Here is a 14136-nt window from a genome sequence, read left to right on the forward strand (position 1 = left end):
CCAATATATAAAGGAAGGGACAAGGAAACTCCAACTAACTATAGATTGGTCTCTCTCACAAGCACAATAGCAAAAATATGTGAAAAAGTTATCAATAGTAGATAGGTTAAATATCTGGAAGAAAATAATATACTGAATCCAACACAATTTGGATTTAGACAAGGAAGATCATGTGCCACAAACTTGATTTGCTTCTTCTCAAGACTAATAGAAATAATACAAGAAATATATGGATGGGCAGATTGTGCTTTTTTAGATCTACAAAAAGCTATTAAGAAAAATGGAATCAATAGGTGGTATTAAAGGAAAATTATTGGAATGGATGGAAGACTTCTTGACTGGGAGAAAAATTAGGGTAGTAATTAGTCACAAATACTCAACCTGGGAAGTAATGATAAGTGGTGTCCCGCAAGGTTCAGTATTGGCTCTGATCATGTTTGCTATATACAGGGTGCGGCAACATAACTTCCTTTTTCCAAAAGGCAATAAAACAAGATGTATAAATCAGAAAGGTTTTAATTTTGTTTCATAATTGTTTCACACAATTTTGAAAATCATATCAGGTAGGTGACGTCCCCCATTGTCCATACACTGCATATACCGATTTCGGGTGTTTGCCATGACCCTCACCAGCGTATCAGCGGGTATATTGGCAATTTCTTCTCGGATGTTGGCCTTCAAGTCTGGTAGGCTTCTCGGGCGGTTGACATAAACACGGGATTTCAAATATCCCCACAAATAAAAATCACAAGGGGACAAATCGGGGGAACGAGCTGGCCACTCCAAATCGCCCCTTATTGAAAAGAGGCGCTCCGGAAAATGTTCCCTCAAAACAGCCATCGATGCCCTTGAAGTGTGAGCCGTTGCTCCGTCCTATTGAAACCAAATATCCCCTAGGTCCAATTCTTCAATTCGTGGATTAAAAAAAAAATTCCTCCAACATGTTTACATACCGGTCTGAATTCACTGTCACTGTGACCTCATTTTCTTCAAAAAACCAAGAACCAACAATTCCAGTGGAGGAAATTGCACAACACACTGTGACTTTAGGTGAATGCAAGGGCCTTTCATGCAATTCATGGGGATTGGTGTCAGCCCAGTAGCGCATGTTTTGTTTGTTGACGCATCCAGTCAAATGAAAATGTGCTTCATCACTAAATTAAACAATAGCGTCTTCAGGAACGTTTTCGAGAATATATATGACATGGATGAAGATGTGGAATGTTATATGAACTTCTTGCAGATGATGCAAAACTACTAAAGTAAGTACAGAGGAAGATTGTGAATCACTACAGAAGTCTGGAAATGGAGTCAAAAGTGGGAAGTGAACTTTAACATCAAGAAATGTAGCATAATGGAGTTTGGAAAGAGTAAAAATAGAATATTGAATAATTACAAAATTGGTGAAGAAGAAGTCAAAAAAGTGAGCTCAGAAAGGGACCTAAGAGTAATAATCAGCAAAGACATATCACCAGACAAGCATATCAACAAAATAGTCAGAGAAACCTTCAATTTACTAAGGTCAATAAAAGTGGCTTTTGACTATTTGGATGAGGAAATGGTCAAGAAAATATTAGTTACACTGATAAGACCAAGATTGGAGTATGCTATGACACTTTGGACACCCAGTACTAAAAAGAATATAAAAGAATTAGAATACATAGAGCAACAACAAAGATGGCACCAACACTCCAAATTGACATACGAACAAAGATTGTCCAAATTGGAACCACCCACCCTGGAACAAAGAAGAGAAAGAGGAGATCTACTGACTATTTACAGAATTATGAAAGGAATGGAAGTCCTACATAGAGATGATTTGTTAAAATGGGACAAGAGTAACAACAGCAGTAATACAATGCTTCTTCCCAGAGAGATCAACGAGAGAAACTGGGGGATCGTTATTAGTTACTGTGGGGCTGAGATTCAGAATAAAATAGACAGGAAACAAGACTGAAGAGCATATCTATTCTAGATTTTTACAATATCTTATTTGTAAAAGATACTGAAGTTGATGAATCCTGTGTCTTACCTTGCTTGTGATAGTGCTTGAGTGGGTATGAGGCACTTTAAGGCTGGCCCCATCCTCCAGTGAAGGAGGCTGGGACCCCTCATTGAAGGAACTGTGATGAGATGGAATAGCACTCTGGCCTTTAGGAGATAGACTTGTATCTAGGAAAGATTCATCACATGCTGTGAAAAGAATATATAATAATAGCAATAAATTAATATATAAAAATAAGACAAATACATTAATACATAAATTAGCCTTCTTGATTCTCCTTCAGCCTCTGCCTTCCACACCTCTTTTACTGATCTTTCTTCACTCATTCTTTCCATGTGTCCAAACCATCCCAATACTCTTTCATCAACCCCATCTCCCACCTCTCTTTCCACCCTGCTCTCCTCCTCACCTCCTCAGAGACCGAAGGCAAGGAGATTGGAGGGTCATAGCCATGAGGCAGTGTTACCCAAATAATCATACCCCAAGTGCTGCGAGAGAAGGTTGTGAGGCTAGCTCACAAAACTCTATGTGCCCACCTTGGACTCACCATAACTAGACAATTAATCTACACATTTCTTCTGGCCCCAGTTGTCAGATGATGTCAAGAAAGCGATTCAGCGGTGTGTCGTGTGTCAAGTGACTGGGAAGCCAAATGACACACCCAAGAAAGTACCCATATGCCAAGTTCCTGTCATCGAGGAACTGTTCAGTAGAGTAGTGATTGATCGTGTAGGACCTCTCCCAAAAACTATGCCTGGGAAGTCATTTCTCCTCACTATAATATGTCAGGTCACATGGTATGCTGAAGCAGTACCTCTTCCTAACATAATGGCCAGAACAATCACCAAAGCCTTTATGTCTTATTTTAGTAAGATGGGTATGCCTTTGGAGGTACAAAGTCATAGAGGCACTAACATTTTAAGTGGGATATTCAAAGGAGCCCTGGAAGGTTTCAATATAAAACATGTAATTGCATCAGCATATCATCCCCAAAGTCAAGGGAGTCTCGAGAGGTTCCACAGAACCTTGAAACACATGATCAGGGCCTTCATGGATCTGAGAAGAATTGGGATGAAGGCATAGACTTGTTGCTATATGCCACTAGAATAACTGTACATGAAGGCCTAGGATTTTCTCCCTTTACTTAATGTTTGGTAGAACCCCGCAAGGAAGCTCGCTGGCTGAGCGGGTTAGGGCGTCGTTACTTGCGGTGAAGGTCGAGGTGAGGGCGGTTCGAATCCTGCCACCGGCAAAGTTGAACCAAGGGCATGGTTCATTAAATTCCATGCTACAAAACCCTCTGTGAGGGGCACTGTCCTAGCCTCCTGATAGGGGGGGAGTGTGTGACATTAAACCATATCATCAACATCATCAAAACCCCACAAGAACTCCTTGCATCATTGTATGAAGTAATCTTGTCAAGAAATCCAGAAGGAAGTACCCATTACACAAAGCTATTTGGTACCAACTTCAAGAATTTGAGGAAGATTAGGCAAATAGCAAAAAGAAACCTTGAAAGGGTGCAAGGTTATCATGATAGCAATTCAGTTAAGAGGGAAATAAAAGTTGGAGAGTATGTGCTTCTGTTATCTTCTCAAAAGAACCTCAATGTATCCAAAATATGAGTGACCATTCAAGGTATTTGAGAGAAAGGGGGGTCATAACTATGTACTAAGAAACCCAATGAGGTCAGGAGTGCAACAAGCACATATTAACCTCTTGAAAGAGTTTAAGGGGATTGTAGAGGAGGAAGCAGTTGGCATGATTGAGACAGGACAAGCTGACAGGAACCTTGATTCAGATATTGGGGATCTTAATTTCTTTTATGATTTGGACAGGTCAGACATAAGTGAGGCATTGGAGGGATCTCTGTCATCACTAGAGGGAGAGATGCATGAAGAAGTCCAAGCGCTTCTCTGCAAGAGTGCCAAGATATTTTCCTCATGCACCACCGTTACTCAAGCGATATCTCACGAAGTCGTCCTAGAAGATGGAGCCAAGCCGGTGAAGCAGACACCCTACAGATTGTCACCCCAGAAGAAGAGGATCATGGAGAAGGAAGTAAGGCAGCTCATGGATCAAGGATTAGTGGAACCTAGTACTAGTCCTTGGGCTTCACCAGCTGTGCTGGTACCTAAGCCCGGAGGTGAGTGGAGACTGTGTGTTGATTACAGGAAGGTGAATGCAGTCACAAAAGCAGACCCTTGCACTCTCCCCAGAATAGATGATCTCATTGAGGAGGTTGCTGCTACAAAATATTTATCCAAATTGGATCTAATGAAGGGATATCATCAGATCCCCCTTACAAGCAGAGCTACTGAAATATCTGCTTTTGTTACCCCACACGGGCACTTTCAATATAAAGTGACCCCATTTGGGATGAAGAATAGTGGAGCATCCTTTCAGTGCCTTGTAAATTGGCTAGTCGAGGGATTGCCGGGTGTTAGAGCATACTCAGATGACATAGTAGTGTTCTCTGACACATGGAGTGATCACATGCACAGGTTGAGGGGTTTACTTGACAGACTAGAACAAGCCTGTCTTACTGTGAATCTGAAAAAGAGTGCCTTCAGGAGGAGAACCATTGATTATCTGGGACATCAGGTCAGCCAGAATTGTATCATGGCATTAGAGGCCAGAGTGAGGGACATCACAGAATTCCAGGTCCCAAAGACAAAGTGTGGTATCAGAAGATTCATGGGCATACTTGGATTCTATCGGAGGTACTGTCCTAACCTTGAAGAGGTTGCTGCTCCTTTAACCCGCATGCTCTCTTATAATCATTTCAGGTGGGATGAAGGTGCTGATGCAGCCATTGAGGAGTGTGAGAAGCTTCTCTCAGGTCATCCTGTCTTGTTTACTTTTTTTGTGATGCCAGTCATGTAGCAGTAGGTGCTATAGGATTATCAAAAGTGATATGCTACCATTGAAAAGGAGGCTCTCATAGGTGGTAAGACAGAGAATGACAGATTAACCAGATGGGCATTAGCACTCCAGGGATATGATCTAAGTATTCAACATATCCCAGGAAAATCAAATGTGGTAGCCAATGCCTTGTTGCATCCTGATACAAAATGTTCAAGCCTTGTTTCACAGGCTTAAACATTTTTATCCAGGGAAGGGAGATATGTCATGTTCCATGACACGTTACTGGCACAAAGGATACAGGTATGGCACCAAGCCACATCATAGCTAGAGCCACAGTGCCTGCCTTCTAAGTAAATTGAATATGATATTAGTTTACCTTAAATTTAGACAATAAGATGGATGATTATAACAAAAGTAACTTATACAAGTTAACCAGTTGTAGGAGATTTGCAAGCCAATGGTGGAGGATTACAAAACTGAAGCCTCCTGCCATCAAAGGTCAGAGGCCATGTAAACAAGATGACGATATGAAGTAGAGTCATCGCTTTTGTTATCTGTTTTTACTATTGTGTTAGATAACTAGTGGTTGGTAATACGTAAGCCACCTTCATACAAAAATAAAAAGGTGGGTAGATTGTATGGAGCTGGGCAAATAGTGATAGAAATAGGCTATATTGGCTCACATAGGCACCTGTGTAGTGCGATTGTGATATAAGTTAAGATGTGCAGGCATTGGCCTCTCTCCGACTCCCAAGCTTGTACTCTGTTTGCACCCAACTTAATTGTAAGTTAAAAATCATTCTGCAATGTAAATTAAATTAGTTGCACTCCACCTTTCCTTAACTCAGTGAGATCAAGTTGATCCTATATGAAAAAGGGCAAATTATTGTCCTGGCCATTGGATTGCAGGAACTGTTCAGATCATGGCCTAGATTCAACGCATCAACTCAAATACAAAGGCTAGTTCATGACAGTATGTATGTATGTAGGCATGTATGAATGTACCATGTTTCCAGAAACATTAAACCAAATCACAAAAATACTGAGGAAAAGAGTAAATGACAATTGTAATAAATGTGTATAAAAATAAATGAATATGCACCAAGCACATTCAAGGTGATTTGTGTTCCTCTAGTGATACTTAACAGTACAGACTACTTACATCTGACATCAACATAGTGGAAGTTGAGTCCCTTGCTGCAACGCCGCACCTTGCCCCCTCTTGGACTCTCCTCTCCACAACTATCTTCACCAGAGCCACAGCTGTTAGAACCACGACGCTTGCCTGGGGCTAGTACACTTAATGAAGAATCTAGGTAGTCACCCATGCATGAACCATCTAAGTTGGGGCAATCACGGTCGCTGTCAATGGAAGAGTGTTTCAGTACAATGAACCCATTTCAAATGATCAAATAATAACTAAAAATAAAGCAATATATCAAAATCATCCCCTGCATGAGGTCCTACCCTAAGCTAAATTAAACTGTCTGAATCAATCAATCCGCTGCCCCTGGTTTATCTTGTAGAAGACCCATGGCCTTCAGGAAACCAGCAACAACATCTGGGCAAGTAAATTAGGTAAATTCATATCACTCAGGGATGATATATTATGTTGTTTAGGAATAGTGGGGAATATTTTAGTTTCTGAATATAAGTGGTTTTGGTGCAGCTCATTGCTCCATTCTGTAAAATTTGCAAGTTGCTTGTGTTCATCTTAACCCCTTCCATACGGTGCCGCACACGTAGGCGTCATGGACTTAGATCTCGGTGGCAGCAGCCAATGCCAGCCGTACGACGTGTCGTAATAATACTCGCATCATAAAATATAGTCACCGCTTATATCGATCATTCTCTCTTCACCCGAGAATTTTGATAACCATAGAAAATGCGATTACAAAAGAATTAGAAAGAATGTCATTATGGAGGGGCGACTACAATAAATATAATCAAGACGCCGATATGGCAGCCTCGCGAATACATTCGCTCCCCATGACGCCTACGTGTGCGGCACCGTATGGAAGGGGTTAATGATTGTTGGGAACCATGTTGTGAGGGTGTAATTGAGAGTTGTTCTTATGCATTGCTTGTAGATGGTTATTAGATTTTCTGTTATCCAAAGTCAAAGCTTGCAATGGATTTAACCACTTCAGTATGACTCAAATTCTTGCATGCAGGATCGGCTGCCATATGTAAGATTCATCACACTATTTGCATTATTAAATATAAAGTCACAGATGTATTACTTGTTCTCTTTTACTCTGAGTAATAACAAACATAGAAAACATGATCAAACCAGTTCACACAATCTGGAGGTAACTCATGTACAACTGCAAAAAAAAATATAATCAAGACGTTGACACTGGCATCCTTATGTACCCACTCACACCTCATGATGCCTACATAGGTGTCATTGTACTAAATTGGTAAAGAAAGTTAGTTTTCTTGTTGTTCTTTGCAGTCAGGTCCTTGATATGTGGGTTGGAATTCATATGAGTATCAAATGTGAGGCACAGAATATTAGGACTCTTTTCTAAGGGAAAGATTTGGCTAACTTTACTGTAAAGTGTTTTTTATGAATTACAGTTGTCTGATATGAGGCTTCCATTCTATTATTTTTTAGCCATTGTACTAGTTTATTCAAATATGCTTGGGTGTTCTTTGCTGTTATTTTGTATTTCCTGTTATGGATTATTTTTTCAGGTCATCTGCATGTGAGAGAACACTGGTTTTAGTTCTGGTTCTGGTGTTGAGAATTCACTCATGAAGAGATTGAATAGTAATGGTGAAAGTACTGCTAGCTGAGAAACTTGTTGTACAATATTTGTTCTGGAAATTTGGTTGGTTTGGGTTACTCTGCATTGTTTTCCTGCTACAAAACTGGTTAACCCATTCAACTCCGATGACAAGATGTCTTGTCATTTGGTCAAATAAAACAAAAAATCATAAAACACCAAAATGTTTGATCAAACACCAGAAAAATATGACGTCGATCCTCGCTTCGCTGCGAGCGAAGCGAGGATTGACGTCATATTTTTCTGGTGTTTGATCAAACATTTTGGTGTTTTATGATTTTTTGTTTTATTTGACCAAATGACAAGACATCTTGTCATCGGAGTTGAATGGGTTAATCATTTCTTGTCATTATGTCTATTGCAATGATCTTTTTGGATAGTGTCTCAGGACCTTGTGAAAAGCCTTGTTTATATTTATGAGTACCATAGGTGGGCTTTTTTCTATTGAAGCCTTCCAGTAATAGTTGTGTGAATTTTGTGAGCAGTGTATTTACCTAGTTGTATTTTACAGGCCTGGAGCTATGCTTGTTATGACCCATTATTGTATCTCTCTACATCTAGTTTGCTTTTGAATTCGTGTATATTTCTGGCATTAACTGTTTCACTGTTCAATTTGTTCCAGACATCAATCACTCTGTGTGGGAAGCTGTTCTTTTTCAGGTCTCTTCTATAACTGTCTTCCTTTAGTTTCTTTGCATGTCCTCTTGTTTCTCTTTTGTCCCATTTCAATAAGTCATCCCTATCAAGAACTTCCATTCCTTTCATAATTCTAAAGATGGTACAATCGCCTCTCTCCCTTCTCTGTTCTAGTGTTATCAGTTGTAATTTCTCTAATCTGTGTTCATATGTTAAATTTGATAGTGTAGGTGCCATCTTGGTCGCCGTTCTCTGGATTCTTTCTTATTTTCTTATGTTTATATTTGTGCTAGGTGCCCACAGTGCCTTTTTTTTTTTTCTTTTTTTTTTTTTTTTTTTTTTTTTTTTTTTTTTTTTCTTTTAGGAACTTCCCCTGTGAGGCTACAAGAAGGATGCCTATTCCCAATCCCCGTCCCTTTCTTCTCGCCTCTTACAATCCAAGTGGGAATATTTGGTGGCAGTATTCTTTTCCCCCCACCACAGGGAATTCCCCCATCACAGAAAAGGAATACTCAGAGAAATGGTACAGGACAGCAACAAGGGGTTGGAGGACAGCATAACGGAGGGACAGTCGTAGTATAAAAGTGTCATCATTTCTCTATGAACAGAGTTTTCCTCTATCATAGACAAAATGATGTGTGGCTCTGGTCCGTAGGGGCGCCCCACATAGACCCTAAAGTATCAACTGCATGCTACTTTGCCACAATAACAAGCAGCCAATACCCCAGACGGGGACAGGGGGAAATAGAAGAGAGGGTAGTGAATGGTGGGATGAGGACACAAAGAAGGTTGTAGAAGAGAAGAAGCGAGCTTTCACAGATTGGTTACAAAATAGGATGAGGGAGTCCTATGAGAGGTACAAAGAAAAGAAAAGAGAAGTAAAGCAAAAGGTAAAGGTTGCAAAGAGGAGAGCAGATGTGAAATGGGGTAAGAGTTTGACAGAAAATTTTGAAAGTAATAAAAAGATGTTTTGGAAATAAATTAAGAGAGGAAGAGGAGGCAAATCAAGTAGAGAAGAAAAGGTAAAAGGTGCAGATGGAGAGATGATAATGGAAGAGAAGGCAGTAAGGGGAAGATGGGCAGAATATTTTAGGGAGTTGCTAAATGTGAAGGAGGATAGGGAAGGAAAGATTGCTGCAGTGGGAAGTGCGAAGAAAATGAGAATGATGAATGAGGAGAATGGAGGAGAAATAAGGAAGGATGAGGTGAAGGTAGTTGTTAAGATGATGAAAGCAGGCAAGGCACCTGGTCTGGATGGATGGCATGCGGAATGTCTGAAAAAGGGAGGTACAGTGATGGTGGACTGGTTGGTGAGGTTATTTAATGTTTGTTGGAGAGAGGGTAGAGTGCCGGAGGACTGGAGGAGTGCCTGTATAGTTCCTCTTTACAAAGGAAAAGGGGACAAGTGTGAATATAGTAGTTTCAGAGGGATTAGCTTGTTGAGTGTAGTTGGGAAGGCTTATGGGAAGATTTTGATTGAGAGGATTAGGAGAGGAACAGAAGGAGTAATTGGTGAGGAACAGTGTGGATTTTGGACAGGTAGAGGTTGTGTAGATCAGATCTTTGTGGTAAGACAGATATGTGAGAAAGCTATAGGAAAGGGGAAGGATGTTTTTTGGGCTTTTATGGATCTGGAAAAGGCTTATGATAGGGTAGACAGGAAGGCACTGTGGGAGGTTATGCAGATATACGGGATAGGAGGAAAGCTTCTGGGAGCTGTCAAGAGTTTTTATGAGAATAGTAGAGCTTGTGTCAGGATCGGAAATGGAGAAAGTGAGTGGTTCGAGGTAAGGGTGGGACTTCGTCAAGGATGCTTTATGTCGCCCTGGCTGTTCAACTTATACATGGATGGGGTGGTGCGAGAGGTAAATGCAAGGGTAGTGGGCAAGGGATTGGAGATGGTTAAAGAAAATGGAGAAAAGTGGGAGGTGAGTCAGCTGTTGTTTGCAGACGACACTGCGCTTGTGGCAGGATCGGAGAAGGGATTGAGGAAGTTGGTGGCAGTTTGGGAGAGTATGTGATAGAAGAAAGCTAAAGATAAATGTGGGTAAAAGTAAGGTGATGAGATGTACAAGGGGTGAAAGTGGCAGTAGACTGGAAGTGAACATTAAGGGAGAGCGACTGGAGGAAGTGGATAGTTTTAGATACTTGGGTGCAAATGTGGCAGGGAAAGGTGGAGTGAAAGTGGAGGTAGAATGTAGATTGAGAGAAGCGAGTAAATGCCTTGGTGGATTAAAGAGTGTAATGAGGAATAGACATTTGGGAATGGATGCTAAGAGGAGACTGTATGAAGGAGTGATTGTGCCAACAGCACTGTGTGGGGCAGAAACATGGAACATAAGAGAAGAAGAGAGAAGGAGTTTGAATGTGTTTGAGATGAGGTGTCTGAGAAGTATGATGGGGGTTAGGCTAGACAGAGTGAGAAATGAGGAGGTGAGGAGGAGAACAGGGGTGGAAAAGGAGCTGGGAGTTAGGGTTGATGAAAGAATATTAGGATGGTTTGGACACATGGAAAGAATGAGTGAAGAAAGACTAGTAAAAGAGGTGTGGAAAGCAGATGTGGAGGGAGTGAACATGAGGGGACGTCCTAGGATGAGGTGGATGGATGGGGTGAAGGGGGCTTTGGGGAAGAGGGGAAGGTCTGTTGAGGAAGGATGGGAGAGGACAGAAGACAGGGGTGAATGGAGAATGGTTGTATATGGATGATGTTGTGCTTGCATGAGGTGGAATGGGCAGGTGGATGGGGGGTGAGGTAGTATGTGTGAGCAAAATTTGACGCAGCCCGAAGGGATTTCTCCCCGTCCTCTCATTTTATACAATGGGGGGATGGAGAGGGGGGGTCGCCGATTTAATGAAGCGGCCTTGCTGTGTATGTGCTGTGTCTTGCGACACTGCTTCTGACCCAGGGCAGTGGACAAGGTGCAGGGATGACCCGTCATTCAGGAGGTGCTAAGATAAGAGGGAGGGTGGAGGGGTGTGGAGTGTATTCAGGGATGGAATGGGTGGGAATGATTTTATGCCTTTTTCTTTTTGGCTACCCCACTTGTAAGGGGGAAAAAGCCTTGGTATATGTACGTATGCCCACAGTGATGTAGTGGGGGTGGAGGTAGAATGTAGATTGAGAGAAGCGAGTAAATGCCTTGGTGGATTAAAAAGTGTAATGAGAAATAGACATCTGGGAATGGATGCAAAGAGGAGGTTATATGAAGGAGTGATTGTGCCAACAGCACTGTATGGGGCAGAAACATGGAACTCTCATGAAGAGAGGAGTTTGAGTGTGTTTGAGATGAAATGTCTGAGAAGTATGAGAGGGGCTACTAGGCTAGATAGAGTGAGAAATGAGGAGGTGAGGAGGAGAACAGGGGTGGAAAGGGAGTTGGAAGATAGGGTTGATGAAAGAGTATTAGGATGGTTTGGAAAAATGGAAAGAATGAGTGAAGAAAGATTAGTAAAAGAAGTGTGGAAGGCGAAGGTGGAAGGAGTGAATATGAGGGTGCGTCCTAGGATGAGATTGATGGATGGGGTGAAAGGGGCTTTACAAAAGAGAGGAATGTCTGTTGAGGAATGACGGGAGAGGACAGAAGATAGGGGTGAATGGAGAAGGGTTGTGTATAGACGAGGCTGTGATGCATGAGGGGGAGTGAGTGGGGGATGGGGGATGAAGAAGTATGTATGAATAAAATTTTGACGCAGCCCGAAGGGATTTCTCCCCGTCTTCTCCTTTCTGCATGAGGGGACAGAGAGGGAGGGGTCACCGAATTTATAAAGCGGCTTTGCTGTGGATGTGCTGTGTCTTGCGACACTGCTTCTGACCCAGGGCAGTGGACAGGATGCAGGGATGACCCGTCATCCAGGAGGTGCCAAGATAAGAGGGAGGGAGGAGGGTGCAGGGGAGTGGAATATATGGGAAATTAATTGGGTGGGAGTGATTTCTATGCCTTTTTCTTTTTGGCTACCCCTCGTGTAAGGGGGAAAAAGCCTTTGATATATGTATGTACCTGCAATGTCACCTATTGATTCTAATTTTCCTATTAATTTTTTGTGTGGTATGTGTGTGTGTATGTGCATGTGTGATTCACCTTGGTCTTTGGATCACATGTTGGACTTGTGATCGACCGCTATTTCCCTCCTGGAAGAGAGCTCAGAGCTCGTATAACCAATACATGGTGTATTTACCTAGTTGTGTGTGTGTGTGTGTGTGCTACCATACCTATGTGTGTGTGTGTGTGTGTGCTACCATACCTATGTGTGTGTGTGTGTGTTTGCTACCATACCTATGACTAGAGGTCAAATGTCTCATCTTCTGAGCTTCAATCTGTGCCAAGTACTCATCATTGCAGTCACGCAGTCTCTGGTTCTCTGTTGAAATCCTGTCCAGTCGTTCAAGCAGTGTGCGGTACTCTTCTTCACGGGGGCTCGAGGATTCAAACTCTGCAACCTAGGTATAAAGAATCTTATGACAATTCCTATCATAAAGTACAATAACACTGTAGTGGTATTGTTGTGGTAAAGATGTAAATATTTTAAACATACATAGTAGGTTCCAATAGTGTGTTGATAGAGAGTTCCAGCACAGGTTCCAATAATGTCAAAGGGTACCACCTCTCACCTTAGTGACTCCATATTGGATCACTGCTGGAGGTGGTCACGGTGTTAACATCATCTCACAATTGCGTGTGCAAACGCCATACAACTAGGTACATCTAGTATTTGCTCTTGCGTTTGCACCTTCATAGTTTTTGGAATCTGGGCCTCTTGTTGTGTACATATAACTTTTTGTAAATACAGCCACTGCACTACTTGGCCTGCTTATTGAACCCTCCACAATTACCTTCGAGTGAATCACCACCTTTAGCAGGGTGATCCAATATGGTGTTGCCAAGGTGAGAGGTAGTGCCTTCTGACTAGACCTGTTCAAAAAACAACTTTTATATATTTTCACGTTACTGTACTTCTTCCCATGCTTTTTGACCTGAAAAAGGAAATAATCACATCCATTTTTTATCTAGGATGTATGGAAGCATTGCCACATGGAGGCTGAATTTTTTTGCTATCTTACCAAGAAGGCAAATTTTGAGGCATTTCTAAGCATACTCTGTGGTATAATTTATCTGAGATAGAAAAACAAATTAAGTACCAAACAAATGAGCAGAATCTACTCTACATATATCAACTGTTAAAATTGATTAATTTTCCCCGTGACTTTTAATAGATATGAAATTGTTGAAAATCTTGACTTCTTTACTAACCTGGAGACATGTTTTTTGCATAGAACAAGATAGGGCAACAAAATAGTTATCAAATTAAAGGATTTTTAATGCTTTTTTGAATGTGTACAATCTGATTAGCATTGTACAAAAAATGGCATTTCATTTATAGTATTTACAGAAAAAATTCCATGCATCTGACATATACCATACAAAGTGGAAAGTGTAAATTTGCAACAAGTCAACTGAAATTATCAAATTAATCATGATTATATGTATCAAAATGATGTTACACAGTCATTTGATAAATGTTTGCTTCTTGAAGCTTTTGAAGCCCATCTGTTGTATTCCATAGCATGAAGATATTCCCTCCGCTTGGGATCTGTGGTGATGACATTTGCAAAATCACTCATCATCTTAACTCCACGCTCAGCGATGTCATTCACTACTCTGAGGTTTCTCACATATTCCAAGGCTTTCTTGTAGTCCTCCTCTGGTCATGATTCAACCTGATCCAGGAGCCAGTCAGGTCCAATGCTGAGGATGTCTAACAGAAGGTGGGATTCCGGACCAATGAGATCTACTAGTGTGGTCTTGGCTGTCACCTTCTGAAACACAGGTTTTCCCC

At 41.4% G+C, this 14136-nt stretch overlaps 1 protein-coding gene across 3 annotated transcripts in view; it reads right to left on the bottom strand.

Annotated features, from left to right (window-relative positions):
• LOC143030923 (uncharacterized) overlaps nt 1-14136 on the bottom strand; it is a 311312-nt gene that overhangs the window by 99417 nt on the left and 197759 nt on the right. For all 3 annotated transcript variants that reach the window (XM_076194184.1, XM_076194185.1, XM_076194186.1), the window contains 3 exons: nt 12576-12739; nt 6036-6235; nt 2033-2193 (listed from right to left, as the gene is read on the bottom strand). In XM_076194184.1, the coding sequence (XP_076050299.1) occupies nt 2033-2193; nt 6036-6235; nt 12576-12739 (525 nt within the window). The remainder of the gene's footprint in view (nt 1-2032; nt 2194-6035; nt 6236-12575; nt 12740-14136) is intronic.

Source organism: Oratosquilla oratoria, chromosome 12 (assembly GCF_046742065.1).
Source record: "Oratosquilla oratoria isolate Oo_2021 chromosome 12, ASM4674206v1, whole genome shotgun sequence".
NCBI lineage: Eukaryota > Metazoa > Arthropoda > Malacostraca > Stomatopoda > Squillidae > Oratosquilla > Oratosquilla oratoria.